The sequence below is a fragment of the Carassius auratus genome, chromosome 29, assembly GCF_003368295.1.
Source record: "Carassius auratus strain Wakin chromosome 29, ASM336829v1, whole genome shotgun sequence".
Lineage (NCBI taxonomy): Eukaryota > Metazoa > Chordata > Actinopteri > Cypriniformes > Cyprinidae > Carassius > Carassius auratus.
This window is the reverse complement of record NC_039271.1, coordinates 17,787,630-17,814,305: the sequence shown is the minus strand read 5'-3', so window position 1 is coordinate 17,814,305 and position 26,676 is coordinate 17,787,630. Positions and strand designations below refer to the sequence as shown.

Below are 26,676 nucleotides of genomic sequence, written 5' to 3'. Positions count from 1 at the left end.
ACCTCACCCTCCTCTGAAACCCCACACAAACCCCCTACCTCCTGAAACATGGACCATTTCTTCAGCTTACGCCCGCAACTTAACAACATCACAGACTGTCTGAAACTTAATTTTTTTGGTGCAATTCAAATCTATTTTGTGCAACTCTCCTCTATGCGCACCAGACACTCTTTACACACACTGCTGTATGTACATAATCCCACAAAAGTAATACGTGTGTTTACATGCTCATGCACTACAAATTATCTTGCACTGTGTAGCCGCACTGGGTAGTACATTAAAGTTAGCTCAAATTATATATAGGGAATTTTTATAATTAATCAGGAATATGTTTAATATATATCACATATGACGGTTACATAAAAAATTATTGAAGATTAAAAATAGTTAAATTGTATATATCAATAACTCATTACAAGGCGCTGTAATTTACTCATTAATATGTCAATACTCCATTCTTCACATCAATTATCGTGATATATTTTTCTGGGAATTAATGCAAATCGAGCAGCGGTTTGTCCAGCAAACGGCCGTAAGATTAACTTATCAACTTTCAATAAAGTCACACTTCTTATAATTTTAGGAAACATTGTTTCTGGCCATGAAACTATTCTCCTGTCCTTATAAAACTTAGGTTACTGAAAAGTAACAAGCTTTTTAGCTAAGATCAAACACTTCATTGACTCATGATGTGAGCATTTTAGACAGAAGCAATCATGCATACATATATTGGATTTTAATCATTGAAAGGTAATATACAACCTTTAAGCAGCATTTAAATCTCTATAGAAAATTAAATCTCTATAGAAAATAATACTTGCCTTGGGTCTCTTTGTGACTCGCAAGACGAGTGTGGGTGTGTCGTTCTTTTGGAGCTGGGCGTGTTCTCTCATGTCTTCCGGAGCGAGCAGACTCGCGCGAGGTTTCAAAGGTTCATCGAACGAAATGATTCAGAGTTCATCTCCCTTGTGGGGAGAGGCAAATATGAGAATAAACTTAGTGAAGAAAACAGAGATGAGAGCTCCCTGAGGAGCCATGAGAACAGGCTGTTCTCTCAGACGCAGTGCTGAGACCAATCAAAGAAGGGCAGAAGAGCAGAAGAGCAGAAGGGACGAGAACTTCCTGGGTCAGTTCTCTTATGGATTGACTGGTTCACGCCTCTATATGCTTTTAATATCCAAATCCGTTAAAGGATTTTTAGGCTGCATTAATTAGGTAAACCGGAACCGGAAACACTTCACATAACATGTACCTTCTACATCATTAGAAGAATGGCATCTACGCTAATATTTGTCTGTTTCTCTCTTGTTCCGAGGTCACCGTGGCCACCAGATCCAGTCTGTGTCCAGATCAGAGGGTCACTGCAGTCACCCGGATCCAGTACGTATCCAGACATGATGGTGGATCAGCACCTAGAAAAGACCTCTACTGCCCTGAAAGACAGCGGAGACCAGGACAACTAGAGCCCCAGATATAGATCCCCGGTAAAGACCTTGTCTCAGAGGACCACCAGGACAAGACCACAGGAAACGTCTCGGTTATGTACGTAACCCTCGTTCCCTGATGGAGGGAACGGAGACGTTATGTCGACCGACAAATGGGGTCTCACTTGGGAGGCCAATCATCTCTGATTTTAAGAGAAAATGCCAATGAAATTGGCAAGTGGATTAACACACCTGAGCCACTCCCCGTGCCAGCGGGTATAAATAGGGCGACAGGTGCGTCCACTCATTAGGTTTTACACTGAGGAGCCGAGAACGTGTCCCGGCAACAGCGAATGGTTCAAGGTTGTGGCATGGGGACATAACGTCTCCGTTCCCTCCATCAGGGAACGAGGGTTACGTACGTAACCGAAACGTTCCCTATCTGTCGGTCACTACGAGTTATGTCGACCGACAAATGGGGTCCTATGGAAAACGCCATAACCTGAACCTCATCACAACCCTGAGGCGCTGCAATTGTTGACAAGCCTTGGCGTGCCACAAAAGCTAAGCTTAAGGTCGTAACCTTCCCAAAGCCCCAGCGCAAATTCACTGACCTTGGTACCGAAGGGGCCAAAGGGTGAGTACATCGCTGCTGGAGAAGGCCACGCTGCTGTTCCGCCCACATAAAGTAAATGGAAGGGATTTCAACCTTCAGTGAAAGATTGCTTCAAATCTTCCCTATTTGTTCTTTCAGCTGGCAAGACAATGGGGAAGCGAGCCTTTAGGAAAGGTCGCTACGGAGACCACATCCTACCCGTAGGGAGGTGATATGTGGATATACCGATATGGACTGACCCAGGGGGCAGTACTACATATGGAAGGGGTCTCTGAGGCAGGTCCTACCTTGGAGTAGGGATGGAACGGCTGCCAGAAGAGACTGACAGAGCGATCTGTCAAGGGAAGACACGGGTTTGCCAAGAGGGAAACCTTACCGTGGAAGAATACACATATGGGATTACCCGTAGGGAACCCAGCCATATGGACACCTAGCCCAGTACAGGGGCTGACCGGGCTCCGGGCATGCTAATGCCAGTACTGGGCCTGGCGACAGACTGCTCCGCCAAGTCTGACGCCGAGGGTGCTGGAGGATGCTCGACCAGGGTACGCCAACCGGGGAACTCTACTGGGAGAATAAGGCGCTCACATCCCCGTGTTAGGGGGAATGGCGCAGCAAGCGAGACACCCAGCCAGCCCTTCCCGCCAATTACCTGTTACCCAACACACGGGAAGAAACTGGCTCTACACGGAGGTTGTAAAACCTCGCAAAGGTGTTAGGTGTCGCCCAGCCCGCAGCTCGACAGATGTCTGCCAGAGAGGCGCCGTGCGCCAACGCATAGGAGGAGGCCACACTCCGTGTGGAGTGGGCCCTCACCCCCAGGGGGCACGGCTCGCCTTGGGAATGGTAAGCCAAGGCGATGGCGTCCACTATCCAGTGGGCCAACCTCTGCTTAGAGACAGCCTTCCCCTTCTGCTGACCTCCAAAGCAGACCAGGAGCTGCTCAGAGCTTCTGAAGCTCTGGGTGCGGTCCACGTATATGCGCAGCGCTCTTACGGGACACAGCAACGACAAGGCTGGATCTGCCTCCTCCAGGGGCAGCGCTTGCAGGTTCACCACCTGGTCTCGGATGGGAGTGGTGGGAACCTTGGGCACGTATCCAGGCCGGGGTCTCAGGACAACGTGAGAGTAGGCCGGCCCGAACACAAGGCACTCTTCACTTACCCAAAATGCTTGGAGGTCCCCGACCCTCTTGATGGAAGTGAGCGCGATCAGGAGCGCTGTCTTAAGAGACAGGAACTTCAGCTCGACTGAATCCAGCGGCTCAAAGGGACCCCTCTGAAGTCCCGCCAGGACAATAGAGAGGTCCCAGGAGGGAATCAGGGGTGTCCTAGGAGGATGTAACCTTCTGGCACCCCTCAGGAACCTAACGAACAGGTCATGCCTCCCCAGGGACCGGCCGTCCACTGCATCGTGATGGGCTGCAATGGCAGCCACATACACCTTCAGGGTGGAGGGTGACAGCCCACGCTCCAGCCTTTCTTGCAGGAAAGAGAGCACGACTCTGACCGGGCATCTCCGGGGGTCTTCTCGGTGAGAAGAACACCAATTCGTGAACAGACTCCACTTCAGAGCATAGGCCTGCCTCGTAGAAGGGGCTCTAACCTGAGTGATAGTGTCTACCACCGCTGGGGGCAGATCACTTAGGTCTGCCGCGTCCCGTCTAGAAGCCACACATGGAGGTTCCAGAGATCCGGATGCGGGTGCCAAATGGTGCCAAGCCCCTGAGAGAGAAGGTCTCTCCTCAGGGGGATGCGCCAGGGAGGGGCTGTCACGAGGAGCATGAGTTCCGAAAACCAGGTCCGGGTGGGCCAGTAAGGCGCAACCAACAGGACCTGTTCCTCGTCCTCCCTGACCTTGCACAGTGTCTGTGCGAGCAGGCTCACTGGGGGAAACGCATACTTGCGTAAGGCCCGAGGCCAGCTGTGTGCCAGTGCATCTGTGCCCAGGCGGGCCTGGGACAGGGAATAGTACAGATGGCAATGGGAGGACTCGTGGGAAGCAAACAGATCTACCTGAGCTTCCCCGAATCGACTCCAGATCAGCTGGACCGTCTGGGGATGGAGTCGCCATTCCCCGGGGAAAGTGAGCTGTCGTGAGAGCACGTAGGCTGCACGATTGAGCTCCCCCGGGATGTGGACAGCGCGCAGCGACTTGAGCCACGTCTGACTCCAGAGGAGGAGATGGCTGGCGAGTTGAGACATGCAACGTGATCGTAGACCGCCCTATCGGTTGATGTACGAAACAGCCGCAGTGTTGTCCGTGCGGACCAACACGTGCTTGTCCAGCACTAGCGGACGAAACCGTCGCAAAGCTAGATGCACTGCCAGCAACTCCAGGCAGTTGATGTGCCAAAGCAGTCGAGGTCCTGTCCAGGACCCTGAAGCTGCCTGCCCGTTGCATGTTGCGCCCCAGCCCGAGTTGGAGGCATCTGTTGTGACAACAACGTGCCGGGACACTTGTTCTAAGGGCACGCCGGCCCGTAGAAAAGCAAGGTCCGACCAGGGACTGAATAGGCGGCGACACATCAGTGTGATGGTGACACGATGTGTACCGCGGCGCCATGCCCATCTCGGGACTCGGGAGTGTAACCAGTGCTGAAGTGGTCTCATATGAAGCAACCCGAGCGGCGTGACTGCGGCTACGGATGCCATATGCCCCAGGAGCCTCTGAAAGTGTTTCAGTGGTACCACTGTATTGCCTCTGAAGGAACTCAGGCAGTTCAGCACTGACTGGGCACGCTCGCTGGTGAGGCGTGCCGTCATACTCACCGAGTCTAACTCCATACCGAGATAAGAGATTCTCTGCACAGGGGAGAGCTTGCTCTTCTCCCGGTTGACCTGAAGCCCCAACTGACTGAGGTGCCGAAGCACGAAGTCCCTGTGATCGCACAACTCTTCTCGGGAGCGGGCCATAATGAGCCAGTCGTCGAGATAGTTGAGGATCCTGATGCCCACTTCCCAGAGTGGGGCAAGGGCGCCCTCCGCGACCTTCGTGAAGACACGGGGGGACAGGGAGAGCCCGAAGGGGAGGACCTTGTACTGCCATGCCTGACCCTCGAAAGCAAAGCGCAGGAACGGTCTGTGACGAGGGAGGATAGAGACATGAAAGTATGCGTCTTTCAGGTCGATCGCTGCAAACCAGTCCTGGGGCTGGACGCAATTGATAATGCGTTTCTGCGTCAACATCCTGAACGGGAGCTTGTGTAGGGCCCGATTCAAGACTCGCAGATCCAGGATAGGTCGAAGGCCACCGCTTTTCTTGGGCACGATGAAGTAAGGGCTGTAAAACCCCGACCTCATCTTGGCTGGAGGGACCGGCTCGATTGCATCCTTCGCCAGCAGGACAGCAATCTCCTCGCGCAAGACAGGGGCGTCCTGGACTGCCACCGAAGTCTCGAGCACGCCATTGAACTTGGGGGGTCGCCGGGCGAACTGAATCGCATAGCCGAGTCGGACCGTCCGGATGAGCCAGCGTGACGGGTTGGGCAGCGCAAGCCACGCTCCCAGATGCCGTACAAGTGGCACCAAAGGGACAGTCGACATACCCGCAGTGGTGCAGCGATGGGGAGTCGTGCCGGAAGGCCCAGAAGGCACTGCATCCTGGGTCGTCGCAAGCACACTCCCCGTGTTCCCGGAGGAACTGGCCAGAGACGCGTGGAGAGGCGTTGCGCCTCCGAACCGCGACCTCTTGGCCGCTGGCGAAAGGGGGCGTCGTGGGTGAGAGTGAGGAAGCTGCGCGTCGCTCATTGTCAACCCACGAGCCTTGCAACTCGGAGGAAGGAGAATTTGCTCTTTTATTGAAAATGTGGGTGCCACTGGCCGTTCGACCAGTGGCGGAACAGAACAAAACAGAAACTGAAGATTTTCCACCCGGCCCTCCTCCGGGGGAAGGAGTGGCGCTGTCTTCGCCATCTCCTGAAGAGCAGTTCTCCGCATCTCCGAGTTGCCCGTGTCAGGGCCGCTTGGTCGACTTCCTCGAGGACTTTGCGGCCGAGAGTGACACGGGGGGCGCCGCTCTCCTGCGCGGGGCTCGACGCGCCGGCCTCGAAGAACTCTCAGCACGGGGCGGAGCTGGCGTAGAGGACGCAGGGGGGCGCCCACTGCGACGAGCAGGCTGAGGCGCTACCCGCGACGGAACGGTGGCAACCGGAGAGGCACGTCGGGGCAAGATGTGCTGGATGGCCTCAGTCTGCTTCTGTACCGCCGAGAACTGCTGGGCAAAGTCCTCGACAGTGTCGCCGAACAGGCCTGCCTGGGAGATGGGAGCATCGAGAAAGCGAGCTTTGTCCATGTCTCTCATCTCAGCCAGGTTCAGCCAGAGATGCCGCTCCTGGACCACCAGCGTGGACATCGCCTTCCCGAGGGACCGCGCCGTGACCTTCGTCGCCCGTAAGGCGAAGTCAGTCGCCCTGCGCAGCTCCTGCATCAACCCCGGGTCGGTACCACCCTCGTGCATTGCTTTGAGTGCCTTGGCTTGGTGTACCTGCAGGATAGCCATGGCATGCAGGGCAGAGGCAGCTTGGCCCGCAGCACTGTAAGCCTTGGCAGCGAGTGCGGCCGTCAGCTTACAGGCCTTGGACGGGAGACGCGGGCGATTCCTCCAAGTGGCGGCGTTTTGTGGGCACAAGTGCACCGCAACCGCTCTCTCCACCTGGGGAACCTCCACGTACCCCCTGGCTGCCCCGCCATCGAGGGTGGTGAGGATGGAAGAGGGAGAAGAACGGCTTCTGGCCGTGAAAGGGGCCGTCCACGACTTCGTCACCTCTTCATGCACCTCCGGGAAGAAAGGCACCGGAGCAGAACGAGGTTGTGAGCCGCGTCCCGCGCCGAGAAACCAATCATCCAGCCGTGAGGGCTCGGGACTGGGTGGTGTAGTCACCTCCAGTCCGATACTCACGGCTGCCCGGGCAAGCATGGCCGACAACTCCAAGTCCAATTCGGCAGCAGCGACAACACCCGAGGGGGGCAGCCCCGCCGAACCTTCATCCTCAGAGGTCGATAACCCATCCCCCGATGCAGCAATCGACATCTGGTCTTCGGGCGACACACCGAAAGACACGCTGGGACCGCTGTGAGACGGCCCAGCAGAATCAATCGGCAGCTGCACGGGACAGTCGCTGCGTGAGGAGTGAGAGGTCCGTGGGGCGTGGCCTGGCGGAGAAGCTCTCACTGTGATCCTCAGATCTCCCAGAGCGCCAGCCGGCGGTCCTCTGCTCGAGCCAGAGAGACCGGGACGGGTGGCGACAGAGGGGTCTGCTGCACTCCCCTTGAGGACTGAGAGACGCGATCGCAGCGCTGCCATGTTCATACGCCCACAGTAGACGCATGAATCATCCACGAGCGCAGCCTCAGCGTGTTGGACGCCCAGACACTGCAGACAACGCTCGTGACCGTCAACCGAAGACAGGAAACGACCGCATCCAGAAGGACACGGACGAAACGGCATCTTGAAAAAGACGCGAATCGTCCGTGATTTGCTCTTTTAGAACTGTCTCTTTTAGCCGAAGCGCCCAGGGGAATCGCCGTCTCGCAGGGACACCGCTGTAACGCGCCGTCACACCGACCAGGAACAGTTCAGCAAAAACAAAGATGAATGGCTTTGTAGTGATCTTCATCGACTACTCGGCTCCGAAGCAAAAATCTAATGAGTGGACGCACCTGTCGCCCTATTTATACCCGCTGGCACGGGGAGTGGCTCAGGTGTGTTAATCCACTTGCCAATTTCATTGGCGTTTTCTCTTAAAATCAGAGATGATTGGCCTCCCAAGTGAGACCCCATTTGTCGGTCGACATAACTCGTAGTGACCGACAGATAGGGAACAGATGATTCTTCTGCACAATTCATCATTGACTTGATTGCAAATCAATGCACAGACACTATTTAAACTGAACAGAGATGACATAACTGAATTCAATGATGAACTGCCTTTAACTATCATATTGCATTATTGACACACTGTTTTCCAAATGAATGTTGTTCAGTGCTTTGACGCAATGTATTTTGTTTAAAGCACTATATAAATAAAGGTGATTGATTGATTGATTGAATGTTCACAATCTGAAGCGGGAAAAAGTTCCTTTGTCTCTGGGGAAACACCCACTCGCGTGAGTTATGGTGTTATCAGAATTCAGCAGTTATATTCCAGCAAAATGGTAATTCCAGAATAAATACATTTTACATAAGTTTCCTATATGTGAATGTTTCAAAATGTCAAATGTGAATGTCAAAGCCAGACGGTTAAATAGATACCAAGAATGGCAGATAAAAATATAAAGTTACATTCATATGCAGAATTACACACATTTAAAGTTTGATTAACACACTAAAATTGCAGCTACTCCAATTTGATATGGGAAGACATCTAAGCACAAAAAGGCAATACAGTCAATACATTTAAAATACATTGAGAAAGGGTACTCTTCTCTTTTCTTACAAGAATTACAGCAAGCTGGGCTTTCCTGTCTGTTTCTAGTTGGGTCAGAAAGTTTTATGACCTGGTCAGGGGTAGGGTTACAAGCTCATGACTCTATTTGAGAATATTAATTCCAAAAACATTTCCAAGTTACAACTCAGAAAATCATAACTATCGCATAACTGGCTAGTTAACCTATCAAACAGATCTTAGTAAGGACTTACATAAAGAGTGTAAAGAAAGTGTGTGTGTGTGTGTGTGTTGAGAGAGAGTTCTTAATTTCTCTGAGGCTGCTCACATGACTCGTGTGGAATGTGTCGTCGTGCCGTGAGTGAAAAAGGCGGGTGTTTGTCTTTCCTTTGAGGCTCACGCGAGTATCTCTGGACTGTCTCGAAGGTGTGATAACTGTCACGCCACCACAGGATGTTGCCAAAATTGCGGCGCCCGAGTGGTGAGTTATGTTGGAAGATGTTGTAAAACAAAAGTCCTTGTTTTTTTTTTTTTTTTTTTTAATCAAGTTCTGGCCTTTGAGTGCAGAATGTGTTAGAGAGTCAGGATCCATTGATATGGAACAGATGATTGAATACCATCCGCTCATTAGTGTTTCCCAGCCAGCTGCTTGACTTACAGTGTTTCAACATTTGTTTTGTATGTAATTACATTTGGTTCAATAATAATGTATATAACTTTTTTTTTAAACTGAACGTAACTTTTTCAGAAACTATCAAACATTATGCCATTACAAAAGAAGAAAAACACAATGAAAAAGAAAAACAATGAACTCAGTTGCACAAATTTAACAGGCTCTTCAAATTCTTTGTTAATCTTTTTAAAAAATTTGTTTTCGCTAATTGTGGATTCTGAATGCATTGCCACAGATTTAGCTTTTGCTTTGCAGTTTTTTGTTTGGTGTTTTGACACAAACCTCTCGTGGGTACAGACACCAGTATAGTACAGACACCAGTGGCGCGCATATTGAAAGCTCTAGCAGTGATTAAATTTGGTCTCTACCGCAAAAATTATTTTTCACAGACAAAATGAAAATAAATTTTAAGCTCATTCACAGCCGCGAGAGGGTGCTCTATGTTCTCATTGTAGACTACAGGAGCACTAAGAAGCATAGAGCGCCCTCTCACGACTGTAGATGGTAATGTTTTCTCTTGGTTCATTTCTCTCGGTTCATAACAAATTAATTTCGATAAATAAGTCGCACCTCACAGGACCAGCCAAACTATGGAAAAAAGTGTGATTTATAGTCCAGAAAATATGGTAATCTCAGTATCTACTAATAAGAAAGGACTGTTAGAATTTGCTCTGCCTTTGATCTTGTGTAATTTTGTTTAGATTTTGGCCCTCTTTAGTTCTATTTTATTCTTTATTGTTTTTTTTTTTTTTTTTTTTTGTGGTTGGTATTATGTGATGTATGTTTATACTTATGCATGTTTTTGTTCTCTGCATTAATAAAAAAAGTTCTCGCGGTGATTTTTGTGCAACACGTCGTACCTTGTATTACTAAATATGTAAATAATATTTGTCCTTCGATCATCTCAGTCTGTAAAGATGAGCTCTCAGCAGACACACAGAGGCTTCATATTCCTCCTTTGCTTATCCTTCAGGCAGCTTGATGTAAGCTTGTAAGTTTTTCATGTTACAGTGTGCAACAGTTTGTTACTGGTAATTATTGTCATTCAGTCACACAAGCTTACTTCAAACTGCCTTGAAGGACAAGAGCTCATCTTTACAGACTGAGACGATCGAATGTCAAATATTATTCACATTATTAGTAATACAAATCACAGCGATAGCTTTCCAATATGTGCACCACTGAATGACATCTGTATTTCCCGGTCAGAGAGCACCTGTTCATCAAAAGCTCACTATCCAATCAGAGTAGATCACTGTTAAGCCTGCCCCCACGATAAGTTTGTGTCCAAACTCCAAACATAAAACTTACAAAGAATGAAGCATATTAGAAGAGCCTGTTAAATTTGTGTATCTGTGTTCATTTTTTTTTCATTTTCATTGTGTTTTCTTCTTTTGTAATGGCATATTTTTGATAGTTTCTGAATTAAGTTACGTTCAGTTTTATAAAGTTTTGTTCATTATTATTGAAGCAAATGTAATTACATAGTTTTGCACTAATTGATTGTTCCACAAGTTGGCAATACTGTCCCGGGCATTACTTAACCCTCTGGAGTCAATTAACGCGTATACGCATTATGAGTCATTTTCTCCTGATAACCCCGAATATAACTTAAATTACAAATTCAGTTTTGATCGTAGAGATAAGCGCAATACATCAATAGAAAATGTAAAGGGTCTACTTAAAAATACAAACATAATAACAAAAGAAATTTGTGCACTTATAAAATAAAGATAACAAACAAGGTGTGATGTCTGCAGCCTTTGTCTGCGCTGATCTTCATTTACAAAATGAACTGTAACTCCGTGAATACTCAAAGAAGAGACATGAGAGAGCTGTCTATAGAAAGCTTGACACGTCTGCTTTTGAAACTCCACCCTGTAGAGTGGGTATATAAGGAGCAGTAAGAGCAACTCGCATTCAAGCTTTGGCTTTGCAGCCGAGCACATCGCTTGCTGCTTTCACCGGAGTGTTTACAAACAAGTCAGCTGGTGTTGGTGTGACGGCGCGATTCATCAGTTTGTCTGGGTTTCCTGCAACAGCTCCCGCGTTCCCCTGAGCGCTTCAACACCCCTGAAAGAGCTTTTTCTTTTCACGAAAGCATAAAGGTTCGATTTGCGTCTTTTTAAAGATGTCATTTCGCCCGCCTGTTTCTGGGTGCGGTCGATACATCACTCCTCGTGACAGACACAATCACGGTGTCACATGTCTGGCCTTCCAGCACGCTGAAACTGCGTTCATGGATGGCTCATGTTCTCATTGCGGGGACATGAATATCTCTGCGTTGAGATGGAGACTCGATTACCTTAATCTGTTAGCCACCACCCCCCATTATGGGACTCACATCTGAAAGTGCTCTACCTAACTTATAATTGTAACAGTTTCCTACTTCAGTGTGTTATAAACATAATCTTGGTGTCTTTGGAAAGAACACACTTTGGGCTTTACGTTTTATCAACCAGATCTGATAATGCTCAAAAATATTAAAAGTTATAGACACTGAAGTGCCTTGATTTTTTTTTTTTGTACCACACTTAAATATTTTTTATTTGATATAAAAATACATGAAATGAGTCCTGGAGCAATCTAGAAAAGTAATGGGTTGAAAGCCACATGTCTCATGAGTTTCTATTTCAAATCTGAATAAGATATCATGAAAAATGAGACTAATAATATTTTTATGAGACTGTGTCTAGACCCCCCACCCCCCAAATTTAAGAAAATATTATAACTATTTAGTCAGTAAACATACCACTGCATAGTTTTTTTTTTCAATTAGAAAACACTAGACATAAACTTAGATATCATATAAGTGATTTATTTGAGCACTAGAAAAATACAATAAGAATAATTTGAGTAAGAAAAATAAGAATAATAAGAAAAAAAAAGATTTAACTTTGTTTGCCAATTACAGAAAATCCTGAGATTGCTAGAAATGCAGCATTTACAATGAATTACGATGCAAATAAATGCTGATGTGCTGATGGCCACTTATACAAATGGTAATAAAACAACTGTGCCAAAGTAAATAATCCACTCTCTCTATTCATATAGACGCATTCACTTTGATAGCCGTGATCATATAGTAATAGCGAGCTGATTTGGGCTGATTTGCACTCAAACAGATGGTAATCATGCAGATACATTTACATTCAACTTAAAACACACTCTCACATATATAAAACTGTTGAAAAATAAAACAAACAAAGAAAAGGGCGAAAAAGGCCTCCTTCAGCTGACAGGTGCGTCAGAGCGCGTCATGAGGGAGCGCCAAAATTCAAATATACTATCTTTCGCCTATCTTTCATTCATTCTTTTTTCCAGTGAATTGTCTCATTCTGTTTGTGACACTGTATGCTGCAAAACCATGCCATGTTTTAACTACCAAGACGCAGTGTCTGATCGTGAGTTATTCCATTATGGACACAAACAATTCTGTCGCTGAAGAACTGAAATGTAAACAAAGGAATTATGATCCATATTACAAAGTTATTGCTTCGTTGGACTGAACGTGCTCCATGAGATGTCGTTCAGTGGACCCTTACCTTTCTTACTAAACCAGGATTTAGAGCTGTGGATGTGTTTATGACTCGTTATTACGACAGATCTGGTATGTACAGCGTTTCCATTGCTAATGTTTTTATGTGTACTTCTTACACAAATGTAGCAAGTACAGTCTTTATAAGCTTTCCATTGAAAAACAGTGATCTGTCGTCGATGCTTGAAGCTTAGATCTTTGTAATGATACATAGTTTGTCAAGATTAAATTTGTCCCGTTTCATTTAATCTATTCGTAAACACTGACACGTGCGAGTTTAGAGGCTTTCAGGACGATGACATTCTGGTGCTGGCTAACAGGTTAAACCTGTCACTTTGTCCTGACAGTAGAATACGAAACAGGTAACCTTTGAAAAAATCAAGTTCCTCTGGCTCCTCCCAGTGGTCCTATTGCCCTTTGCAAAAATACACCACTCCCGGTAAGAAACAACCAATCAGAGCTGTGGTCTGTAACTTTTTCTGTGTTCAATATTTACAAAATGTATATAAGCGAGTACACCATGAATCCATTTTCCAAACTGTGTTTTTAGCCCGTCCTGAATCACTAGTGTCCACCTATAATAAGTGTTTATATTCAGACTATTTTAGATTGCTTGGGGGTACCACTGCTGAGTAACCCAGTACCTTTGTGATTCTTCATAGACATAAACAGAGAGAAGTAGCTCCGTATACAATGTTCTTCCGCAAGATGCAAGCAGATCTGTTTATTAACCGCTAGAGCATAAAAAGTTACCAACTGCAGCTTTAATACAATATTTTCCAAAATTTTCTGGCTAGTCATTTTTCTGGTCTGCTAATGCATAAAAACAAGCTCAAGTTAGACTTAAATAAGCTGATAAACTAATTGTATATACCTTTATTTAGCTACAACACCTTTACTGTAATTGATCAAAAGTGGCTATTGATTGTAATGGGAAGCATTGTATAAAAAATACTATACAAACAAACTTCTTCATAAACCAGGGTGGAATAAAAATCTAAAACTGCTTTTATAGTGACTACTAAGTGACTTTCTGTACATGTGCATGTTATAATCATGTTCCCATGCATTTGAAAGAAATGTAAGTTATAGACAATAGTAGAAATAAATAGCATTTTGTATGAATAATTCCTTTTACAGTTTTTCTCAGTTGCTTTGATACATTTCTCGAATCATCCTTGAGATTTGCAAAACAGTAAGTGCATTTGGTAAATGGACTGCATTTATATAGCGCTTTCAACAGACCCCATGGCCATCCAAAGCGCTTTACAAGTTGCCTCACATTCACCCATTCACTGCCACCCCATTTCTCAAAGCAACTCATAAAAATAGAAAAACAAAACGGGTTACCTGCAAAAGTCAGTCTCTTGCTCAAAATCCTTAGTTCGTCTCTCAAAAATAAATATTGGTGTCAATGAACATGTCAGTGCCATCAGAATGACAAGTTCTTGTGCCATTGTTTACGGATATGACAGTCAAATTGCTTAGTCATGTTGTCAATATAACTGATGTATGTTCTGATGTAAACTACTGTTTTGTGGGAAACAGTATTGATTGTGGGATATTGATTGAAAGAGACTGGATAGAATTCCCTGTTACACTTTTACTAGTGGTCTGAGCCAAAAACAAAATAAACCAAAAACCTTTACAATGCCAATGTGAAAAAGAAAAGGAAAAATAAATATGGGCACATATTAATAATGTAACTCTGAATAAATATGAATTTGTAACTCTTCTGTCTATACACTATAGGCTTTCCAACTGAAGATTCATGAGATGAACCTTTGAGCTCTTTCAGAGAAATGGTTTCTAATTGGTTGATCTGCATTCTCTACATTAGTAAAGATTCACTTGCACAATTCATGCCAAATTTACAAAAAATCTGTAAGATTGCGCTGCCTACATTGTGTGATGTGTGGTTTGCGAGTGGTAGAGATAGTGGCGATCTGGAAACACATAGTATCACATTATCTTCATTAGTCAATATTCACTTGCACAGTTCATGCCAAATTGACACAAAGTCTAATAATAATGTGTAAAAATAAAAAGTATGCTTGGCAGTTTGTGACAACTAACTTTTTTTGGACCTGCAAAAAAAACAGTAACATTGTGATATATTATTAGATTTAAACTGTTTTCTATGTAATATATTTAAACAGATTTTTCTCAAGTCTTCAGTGCCACATGATCCTTCAGAAGTTGTAATATGCTGATATGGTGCTCAGTTGTTATTAACTATCATTGGTTCTCAATTATTAATAATAGTTCTTATCATTATCAGTGTTGAAAAGAATTGTGCTGCACAGTGTTTTTGTATAAATCTGATGCATAGAAAGGTCAAAAAGCAACATTTATTAGACAGAAATCTTTTGCTATGTTATAAATGTTTTTACTGTTAGACTTGATCAGTTCAACACATCATTTTAAAAATAATTAAATTAAATTAAATTATTACAAAGTATGTGACACTCCAGCATTTCATCAAAGGACCTCCCCATACAGTTCCACATAAGTCTGGGCTAATCTAACCACTGACCATAGAGCTGGCCCCGCGTCTGCTTAATGCCTTGTTTTTCTTACACACTCTCTTTCCCTCTCTCATTTTCTGCCTGTTCCTTCTTTCTGATAGCTGTGTGGTGGATGAGATGGATTTCTCGGGGATGGAGTTGGATGAGGCTCTGAGGAAGTTTCAGGCTCATATCCGTGTGCAAGGTGAAGCACAAAAAGTGGAGAGACTGATAGAGGCATTCAGGTGAGAATCCAGACATTGTTACACACACACACATAAATGCTCCTGCCACCTTCATATGTGAGGGGAAGATAAAAGCCGGGGCTGATGGGATACCTGTGATTATGAACTTTTTCATCTCTGCACTGAAGGATTAAAAAGCAAGCTTAATGCTCTCCATAAATCAATCCCATTCTCATGGAATACAGAGCTGTATTATACTGAAGTAATGGATTTAAGGTTTAATTTGAAAAGCAGTTGGGTAGTTGACATGAAACATTTTTGGGAAATGTATATGCAGTGTAACATTATAAACGTTAAAAGTTTCTCATATTACCAGAGAAACTAAATATTTGTACTTTTATTATTTGTTACACTGCAGGACCATTTTAAATGAACTAGTAAAGGCAAAAACAAAACGTGATGATAAGTTAAAGGAAACAATATTGTGACAAGCTACTTAAAATGTATATTTTCTCTCATCAATTTCTCATTATTTTCTAGTTTTCTAAATCAATTGTTTTATTTAAAGAATTAGAATTAGAATTCTTAACAATTTTTTCTTACAAAATGTATCAAATTTTAATGATCTTTTATGCGTGAATATAAATTATATTTTGTTAATGATATTATTTGTTCTCATTTTTTATTTTATTTTCTTTCTAGATTTCATTTATTTTTATTTTATCAAATATTTTTTCATTTATTTATTAGTAATTAAATTTAAGCTTTAAACTTGATTTAAATTTAAGTTGAAATAAACAAAATGTTTTTAATATTATATTTATATATCCTTTATTTCAGTGTATGGGAACTATTTTAAATATATTTTTGTTGTTGTTGTTTTAGTTTACATTATGCAATGTGTAATAAGGTGATATCACTTTGATCTGTGCAAGTGTATAATGTTTCTCCTATGGCACAAATGCTAGTGTGGGTTTACTTAGGAATGGTCTGATAATCCAAATACTCATCTTGCTAGCACAATTACTTTCCATTCATATGCCACAGAGGCTCTTATTGTGAATCTGAATCTTAATGCAGTTGCAGCTATGAGCATTTCTAGGGTGATAGCCAAATGTGCTTTTGTTTTCAGCAATGGAAATAACACGACTGCTGATTATCCTTTTGCTGTTGTGTGTGTGAGAGAGTGTTGCACACATCTGCATCTGTTTGTGAGACACTGGTTTATAAATAACTGTGGTTGCATAACATAATCCAGCCTGTTCCCGGCTGTCTTTCCTGCATATTTCACAAACCTAAAAAAAAAAAAAAATGTGGGAGAAGAGGTAAATGTATGGGAAATATAACATTGTAAGAATTACAGAACCTTAGACACTTTGATCTTCTGAGACACTCAAAAGACACACAGTGCCATTAACATATAGACATCTCTTCCCACATTTCCCTGATTGGAGGTGCAGGAAACACCTCTCTCACATATGTTAACATTTCCTTCTCATCCCCTTCCTTACCCATCCTCCCTCCACTTGGTTCACTCAGAATGGTCAATAGTATAATATTCTACATTAATGCAAGTGATATTTACAGTCATGTTTGGTGTCATTTGAATTGTCTCAGGGCGACTGGTACAATGGTCTCAATCTTACAAAAGTAGACTAAAAGATAATACATATCCTAAGAGTCAAGAGATATTTTGATTACTGTAATGGGAGTGTCCTTTCCCAGGGTCCTCCATGTAAACTACTTTCTGTTCCCATTCAGTTGTAAACCACTCAGGTTTGGGACCTGAGTTAATGCAAATTCCAATTGTTAGTTTCTGTCTCCATCTTCGGGGTTATTTGTCTTGGTCTGATATACTTAAGCAAATGTTGCAAAAGGTTCAGGGCCTTCTGTAGCTGGAATGAGCCCACAGTATGATGTGTATTGGCAGGTATGCATCTTTTACTCTTAGATTCATCTTTAATAATTTGATGTCTTGATGTCTGACTATGTAATTGGCATAATACATATTTACCTGACTGATAATAAATTGTTAGATTTGATTTTATTCTGACTTACTCCGAAATTATTTTCTCAAGTAGATTAAGTGAAGGCTTATGTTAACGCAAATCTGCATCCAGGGTTAGTTAAATTTCAGGCTAAATGTAGCATGAGGTATAGTATTAATCAAGTGAGAATATAGATTTCTGACTAACTGCTTGACTTTAGTTAAGTTGTTTTGCAGTTGCATTAATTATCTGGGCTAGAGAAAATACTACTGGAATATTAGCATGGTTTGAGCATATTTCACAGTAATATTTTATGAGGCGCCGTGTAGGATTTAAATCAAACTTCGCTTATCAATACATACATATAACACGTGCATACACACCTATAAATTACTCACATATACATGCATACTACTAGATGTTCAAAGATACATATATAATATACACGTGTACAATAATATGAAATCGATACCAATACATATAATGTTAGCAACGTATGCATACACACTAGTGAATAAGTTGCATATACATATAAACTTGACGCGTGCATACACCTACAAACACTCGCATATACATATAAAATTGATCCGTGCATATATACCTATTAAACACTCGCACATACATATAAACTCGCTGCATACAAACACACCTGCACATTCTCGCATATACATATAAACTTTGGTCCATGCATATACACCTACAAACGCTCGCACATACATATAAACTCGATGCATACTCACCAATACATTCTCGCATATACATAAACTTTGGTCCATGCATATACACCTACAAACGCTCGCACATACATATAAACTCGATGCACGCACACACATCCATAAAACACTCGCGCATACATACAAAATAAAATTCACTAATGAATATAGTTCATACAAGAAAGAGGTATGATTTAATTGTGAACATACATATATTTGCAAGTGATTTCATATGTGGATGTGCGTGAACTTTTCAGTGTAAACGGAAGGCATTTCAGTGCAAACGGAAGTCTAATATTATGTCTTCTTTATCCCGCTCGACATGTTTTTCAGAGTGACCTTAATAGCCATGACGTTTGTTAGTGCTTTATTTGCGGGTGCAAGTTGCAATAAAGACGATATAGTCGATTTCTTTAATAGCGTATTACAGTGCCTAACGCGTATACAGCAAGAGCCGAGAGAGACACTTTATCGAGACTTAGATAACCATGCAAGAACAATTAACAGTCTTTTGTCCGTGGTTCGTTATGATCAAAATGCCGAAACCAGAGAATGCATCGTTATTCTCGAGACGCTGTACCGCACACTGCGCCAAATCACACATCCGCTTGATATTGGAAGACCTGCTGGAGCTAGACTAGGACCAGTCCCACCACCTACATATATCACAGGCCACAGAGGTCGTCCGAGATACGACATTTCGTATGAGCAGCTGTGTCATTGTCTGCGGCTTGGGTTTAACTGGCAGGGAATCGCATCCTTATTAGGAATAGACCGCCACACTTTGTTCCAGCACAGGCAGCGTCTTGAAATCAGACCTCTGGAGTTTGCAGAACTGTCTAACTATGAGTTGAACACTCTTGTCAGACAGATTTTGCAAAGAACTCCAAATGCTGGCGAGACCTACATTCTGGGCAGTCTCCGGTCTCGCTCCATCCACATCCAGCGTTGGAGGGTGAGACAGTGTTTACATGAGCTAGATCCTATTGGAAGGTCACTCAGGCGCCGACGGGCCGTCAGAAGAAGAATTTATTCTGTGCAAACTCCTAACCAGCTCTGGTATGTCCAACAGTTATTTGTCAATGTATTAAAATATCCCTTAAAATTAACTAATGTTAAAGAATTAAGTGTTATTTGTTGTAATATAAATCATCCCGCAAAATAATGTGCAACACTATTAAACGATGGTTTAATTTTCCTATTCCACGTGACATTATAAAACAATTAAACACTTAGTAAATATAAGCCACTAATTAATTCTCTCTCTTAACAGGCATATAGACGGAAACCATAAACTGGTCAGATGGAGGCTGGTTTTCCACGGGTGTGTTGATGGATTTAGCCGCACCATTATTTACCTCGACTGTCTGAACAATAATAGAGCATCAAGTGTTCTGTCTTTGTTTCAAGAAGGGGTTGAAAACTTTGGATTGCCATCAAGGGTTAGATGCGACCATGGCATGGAAAACATTGAGGTTGCACGTTACATGTTAAATAGAAGAGGATTAAATAGAGGAAGTGTCATTACGGGTCGCAGTGTGCATAATCAACGGATCGAACGTTTATGGGCAGAGCTGAACAGAGTGGTTTCATATTATTATTCAGACTTGTTCACTTTCATGGAGGAACAATGTATACTAGACTCTCTGTGTGAGCTTCATGTATTTTGTTTGCATTTTATTTACTTGCCTCGGATCCAGAGGGCAGTTAGGGAATTTAGGGACATGTGGAATAACCACGGACTGTCAACTGAAAGAGGACAAACTCCTCTGCAGTTATGGCACAGAGGTATTGTGAGTCATATTGGAATAAACAACACAGCTATATCTGGCGTTTTGAACAATGAAGAACATGTTGACATCAATGAAAACAGACCAGAACCTGAACTACAGACCAGGAATAATGTAATAGTTCCTGAAAACATTTACTGCCCAAATGACTCTACCTTGGCAAACATTCTGGAAACATTTAACCCATTACAAAATGATGGTAATCATGGAATTGATCTGTTTTTGGCACTTGTACAATTATTGGAAAGACAACAGGATAGAACACAGTAAAAGTGCTTTATTGCTATTGTTCTGACTTCGAACTCATAAACAAGTGTTAACAAACATTGCATTATGGAAATGCTTGTAAGATATCCAACAGTTGAAAATTTTTAAATTCTAGTAAAGGTTTAAACAAGTACTGCTTAACATTATTTAATAAAGTGTTGTCATTAGAATAAAACAAATGCCTCAATAAGAACACTTCATAACTTTAACATCAATCAATTTTGTCACTTACTCCTTGCCAAATCCCTGGGTATTATTAATGGCAAATTCCATGTTGCTTTTAAAAGCACCATATGTGCTATATAATGGCAGGCGAAGGCAGTTGATGCATGTATTTGCTACTGGAAATCTTTGTGGAGATTCTGTGTCATGATGAAAGGCAATAGAAGGCGGAGGATGAAATCCAATTGGTGGGACCTGATCAGATCCTGTAGCAAATGCTAAGACTGCTCCAAGCCTTTGTGACCCCTCCTCTGAGTAAATAGAAAAAAGCAAAATATCAACAATTATACAGTGCATTCAGATCTAAAAAAATTAAACACAAAACTGATGCAGTGTTATGACAGATACCCCTTATTTTTTAAAAGGAGGAACATTATTTTTTTTTTTTCTATTAAGTAGTAATGCCCTGACCAACTATTTCACATAACGTCTCGGTTACGTACGTAACCCTCGTTCCCTGATGGAGGGAACAGAGACGTTATGTCGACCGACAAATGGGGTCTCACTTGGGAGGCCAATCATCTCTGATTTTAAGAGAAAATGCCAATGAAATTGGCAAGTGGATTAACACACCTGAGCCACTCCCCGTGCCAACGGGTATAAATAGGGCGACAGGTGCGTCCACTCATTAGGTTTTACGCTGAGGAGCCGAGAACGTGTCTCGGCAACAGCGAATGGTTCAAGGTTGTGGCATGGGGACATAACGTCTCCGTTCCCTCCATCAGGGAACGAGGGTTACGTAAGTAACCGAGATGTTCCCTATCTGTCGGTCACTACGAGTTATGTCGACCGACAAATGGGGTCCTATGGAAAACGCCATAACCTGAACCTCGTCACAACCCTGAGGCGCTGCAATTGATGACAAGCCTTGGCGTGCCACAAAAGCTACGCTTAAGGTCGTAACCTTCCCAAAGCCCAAGCGCAAATTCACTGACCTTGGTACCGAAGGGGCCAAAGGGTGAGTACATCGCTGCTGGAGAAGGCCATGCTGCTGTTCCGCCCACATGAAGTAAATGGAAGGGATTTCAACCTTCAGTGAAAGATTGCTTCAAATCTTCCCTATTTGTTCTTTCAGCTGGCAAGACAATGGGGAAGCGAGCCTTTAGGAAAGGTCGCTACGGAGACCACATCCTACCCGTAGGGAGGTGACATGTGGATATACCGATATGGACTGACCCAGGGGGCAGAACTACATATGGAAGGGGTCTCTGAGGCAGGTCCTACCTAGGAGTAGGGATGGAACGGCTGCCAGAAGAGACTGACAGAGCGATCTGTCAAGGGAAGACACGGGTTTGCCAAGAGGGAAACCTTACCGTGGAAGAATACACATATGGGATTACCCGTAGGGAACCCAGCCATATGGACACCTAGCCCAGTACAGGGGCTGACCGGCTCCGGGCATGCTAACGCCAGTACTAGGCCTGGCGACAGACTGCTCCGCCAAGTCTGACGCCGAGGGTGCTGGAGGATGCTCGACCAGGGTACGCCAACCGGGGAACTCTACTGGGAGAAGAAGGCGCTCACATCCCCGTGTTAGGGGGAATGGCGCAGCAAGCGAGACACCCAGCCAGCCCTTCCCGCCAATTACCTGTTACCCAACGCACGGGAAGAAACTGGCTCTACACGGAGGTTGTAAAACCTTGCAAAGGTGTTAGGTGTTGCCCAGCCCGCAGCTCGACAGATGTCTGCCAGAGAGGCGCCGTGCGCCAACGCATAGGAGGAGGCCACACTCCGTGTGGAGTGGGCCCTCACCCCCAGGGGGCACGGCTCGCCTTGGGAATGGTAAGCCAAGGCGATGGCGTCCACTATCCAGTGGGCCAACCTCTGCTTAGAGACAGCCTTCCCCTTCTGCTGACCTCCAAGCAGACCAGGAGCTGCTCAGAGCTTCTGAAGCTCTGGGTGCGGTCCACGTATATGTGCAGCGCTCTCACGGGACACAGCAACGACAAGGCTGGATCTGCCTCCTCCAGGGACAGCGCTTGCAGGTTCACCACCTGGTCTTGGAAGGGAGTGGTGGGAACCTTGGGCACGTATCCAGGCCGGGGTCTCAGGACAACGTGAGAGTAGGCCGGCCCGAACACAAGGCACTCTTCACTTACCGAAAATGCTTGGAGGTCCCCGACCCTCTTGATGGAAGTGAGCGCGATCAGGAGCGCTGTCTTGAGAGACAGGAACTTTAGCTCGACTGAATCCAGCGGCTCAAAGGGACCCCTCTGAAGTCCCGCCAGGACAATAGAGAGGTCCCAGGAGGGAATCAGAGGTGTCCTAGGAGGATGTAACCTTCTGGCACCCCTCAGGAACCTAACGATCATGTCATGCCTCCCCAGGGACCGGCCGTCCACTGCATCGTGATGGGCTGCAATGGCAGCCACATACACCTTCAGGGTGGAGGGTGACAGCCCACGCTCCAGCCTACCTTGCAGGAAAGAAAGCACGACTCTGACCGGGCATCTCCGGGGGTCTTCTCGGTGAGAAGAACACCAATTCGTGAACAGACTCCACTTCAGAGCATAGGCCTGCCTCGTAGAAGGGGCTCTAGCCTGAGTGATAGTGTCTACCACCGCTGGGGGCAGATCACTTAAGTCTGCCGCGTCCCGTCTAGAAGCCACAGATGGAGGTTCCAGAGATCCGGACGCGGGTGCCAAATGGTGCCAAGCCCCTGAGAGAGAAGGTCTCTCCTCAGGGGGATGCGCCAGGGAGGGGCCGTCACGAGGAGCATGAGTTCCGAAAACCAGGTCCGGGTGGGCCAGTAAGGCGCAACCAACAGGACCTGTTCCTCGTCCTCCCTGACCTTGCACAGTGTCTGTGCGAGCAGGCTCACTGGGGAAAACGCATACTTGCGTAAAGCCCGAGGCCAGCTGTGTGCCAGTGCATCTGTGCCCAGGGGGGCCTGGGACAGGGAATAGTACAGGTGGCAGTGGGAGGACTCGTGGGAAGCAAACAGGTCTACCTGAGCTTCCCCGAATCGACTCCAGATCAGCTGGACCGTCTGGGGATGGAGTCGCCATTCCCCGGGGAAAGTGAGCCGTCGTGAGAGCGCGTCGGCTGCACGATTGAGCTCCCCCAGGATGTAGACAGCGCGCAGCGACTTGAGCCACGTCTGACTCCAGAGGAGGAGATGGCGGGCGAGTTGAGACATGCGACGTGATCGTAGACCGCCCTGTCGGTTGATGTACGAAACAGCCGCAGTGTTGTCCGTGCGGACCAACACGTGCTTGTCCAGCACTAGCGGACGAAACCGTCGCAAAGCTAGATGCACTGCCAGCAACTCCAGGCAGTTGATGTGCCAAAGCAGTCGAGGTCCTGTCCAGGACCCTGAAGCTGCCTGCCCGTTGCATGTCGCGCCCCAGCCCGAGTTGGAGGCATCTGTTGTGACAACAACGTGCCGGGACACTTGTTCTAAGGGCACGCCGGCCCGTAGAAAAGCAAGGTCCGACCAAGGACTGAATAGGCGGCGACACATCAGTGTAATGGTGACACGATGTGTACCGCGGCGCCATGCCCATCTCGGGACTCGGGAGTGTAACCAGTGCTGAAGTGGTCTCATATGAACCAACCCGAGCGGCGTGACTGCGGCTGCGGATGCCATATGCCCCAGGAGCCTCTGAAAGTGTTTCAGCGGTACCACTGTCCTGCCTCTGAAGGAACTCAGACAGTTCAGCACTGAGTGGGCACGCTCGCTGGTGAGACGTGCCGTCATACTCACCGAGTCTAACTCCATACCGAGATAAGAGATTCTCTGCACAGGGGAGAGCTTGCTCTTCTCCCGGTTGACCTGAAGCCCCAACTGACTGAGGTGCCGAAGCACAAAGTCCCTGTGATCGCACAACTCTTCTCGGGACCGGGCCATAATGAGCCAGTCGTCGAGATAGTTGAGGATCCTGATGCCCACTTCCCAAAGTGGGGCAAGGGCGCCCTCCGCGACCTTCGTGAAGACACGGCGGGACAGGGAGAGCCGAAGGGGAGGACCTTGTACTGCCATGCCTGACCCTCGAAAGCAAAGCGCAGGAACGGTCTGTGATGAGGGAGGATAGAGACATGAAAGTACGCGTCTTTCAGGTCGATCGCTGCAAACCAGTCCTGGGGCTAGACGCATTTGATAATGCGTTTCTGCGTCAACATCCTGAACGGGAGCTTGTGTAGGGCCCGATTCAAGACTCGCAGATCCAGGATAGGTCGAAGGCCACCGCTTTTCTTGGGCACGATGAAGTAAGGGCTGTAAAACCCCGTCCTCATCTCGGCTGGAGGGACCGGCTCGATTGCATCCTTCGCCAGGAGGACAGCAATCTCCTCGCGCAAGACAGGGGTGTCCTGGACTGCCACCGAAGTCTCGAGCACGCCATTGAACTTGGGGGGTCGCCGGGCGAACTGAATCGCATAGCCGAGTCGAACCGTCCGGATGAGCCAGCGTGACGGGTTGGGCAGCGCAAGCCACGCTCCCAGATACCGTACAAGTGGCACCAAAGGGACAGTCGACATACCCGCAGTGGTGCAGCGATGGGGAGTCGTGCCGGAAGGCCCAGAAGGCACTGCGTCCTGGGTCATCGCAACCACACTCCCCGTGTTCCCGGAGGAACTGGCCAGAGACGCGTGGAGAGGCGTTGTGTCTCCGAACCGCGACCTCTTGGCCGCTGGCGAAAGGGGGCATCGTGGGTGAGAGTGAGGAAGCTGCGCGTCGCTCATTGTCAACCCACGAGCCTTGCAACTCGGAGGAAGGAGAATTTGCTCTTTTATTGAAAATGTGGCCAGTGGTGGAACAGAACAAAACAGAAACTGAAGATTCTCCACCCGGCCCTCCTCCGGGGGAAGGAGTGGCGCTGTCTTCGCCATCTCCTGAAGAGCAGTTCTCCGCATCTCCGAGTTGCCCGTGTCAGGGCCGCTTGGTCGACTTCTTCGAGGACTTCGCAGCCGGGAGTGACACGGGGGGCGCCGCTCTCCTGCGCGGGGCTCGACGCGCCGGCCTCGAAGAACTCTCAGCACGGGGCGGAGCTGCCGTAGAGGACGCAGGGGGGCGCCCACGGCGACGAGCAGGCTGAGGCGCTACCCACGACGGAACGGTGGCAGCCGGAGAGACACGTCGGGGCAGGATGTGCTGGATGGCCTCAGTCTGCTTCTGTACCGCCGAGAACTGCTGGGCAAAGTCCTCGACAGTGTCGCCGAACAGGCCTGCCTGGGAGATGGGGGCGTCGAGAAAGCGCGCTTTGTCCATGTCCCTCATCTCAGCCAGGTGCAGCCACAGATGCCGCTCTTGGACCACCAGCATGGACATCGCCTTCCCGAGGGACCGCGCCGTGACCTTCGTTGCCCGTAAGGCGAAGTCAGTAGCTGTGCGCAGCTCCTGCATCAACCCCGGGTACCACCCTCGTGCATAGCTTTGAGTGCCTTGGCTTGGTGTACCTGCAGGATAGCCATGGCATGCAGGGCAGAGGCAGCTTGGCCCGCAGCACTGTAAGCCTTGGCAGCGAGTGCGGCCGTCAGCTTACAGGCCTTGGACGGGAGACGCGGACGATTCCTCCAAGTGGCGGTGTTTTGTGGGCACAAGTGCACCGCAACCGCCCTCTCCACCTGGGGAACCTCCACGTACCCCCTGGCTGCCCCGCCATCGAGGGTGGTGAGGATGGAAGAGGGAGAAGAGCGGCTTCTGGCCGTGAAAGGGGCCGTCCACGACTTCGTCACCTCTTCATGCACCTCCGGGAAGAAAGGCACCGGAGCAGAACGAGGTTGTGAGCCGCGTCCCGCGCCGAGAAACCAATCATCCAGCCGTGAGGGCTCGGGACTGGGCGGTGTAGTCACCTCCAGTCCGATACTCACGGCTGCCCGGGCAAGCATGGCCGACAACTCCAAGTCCGATTCAGCAGCAGCGACAACACCCGAGGGGGGCAGCCCCGCCGAACCTTCATCCTCAGAGGTCGATAACCCATCCCCCGATGCAGCAATCGACATCTGGTCTTTGGGCGGCGCACCGAAAGACACGCTGGGACCGCTGTGAGACGGCCCAGCAGAATCAGTCGGCAGCTGCACGGGACAGTCGCTGCGTGAGGAGTGAGAGGTCCGTGGGGCGTGGCCCGGCGGAGAAGCTCTCACTATGATCCTCAGATCTCCCAGAGCGCCAGCCGGCGGCCCTCTGCTCGAGCCAGAGAGACCGGGACGGGTGGCGACAGAGGGGTCTGCTGCACTCCCCTTGAGGAGTGAGAGACGCGATCACAGCGCTGCCATGTTCATACGCCCACAGTAGACGCATGAATCATCCACGAGCGCAGCCTCAGCGTGTTGGACGCCCAGACACTGCAGACAACGCTCGTGACCGTCAACCGAAGACAAGAAACGACCGTATCCAGAAGGACACGGACGAAACGGCATCTTGAAAA

The 26,676-nt window shown here is 46.8% G+C and overlaps 1 protein-coding gene across 1 annotated transcript in view; it reads left to right on the top strand.

The window, feature by feature from the left end:
• Positions 1-26,676, top strand: part of LOC113048251 (IQ motif and SEC7 domain-containing protein 3) — a 198,298-nt gene that overhangs the window by 125,361 nt on the left and 46,261 nt on the right. Inside the window, 1 exon segment of the mRNA XM_074559827.1 lies at positions 15,266-15,388. Coding sequence (XP_074415928.1) covers positions 15,266-15,388 — 123 coding nt within the window.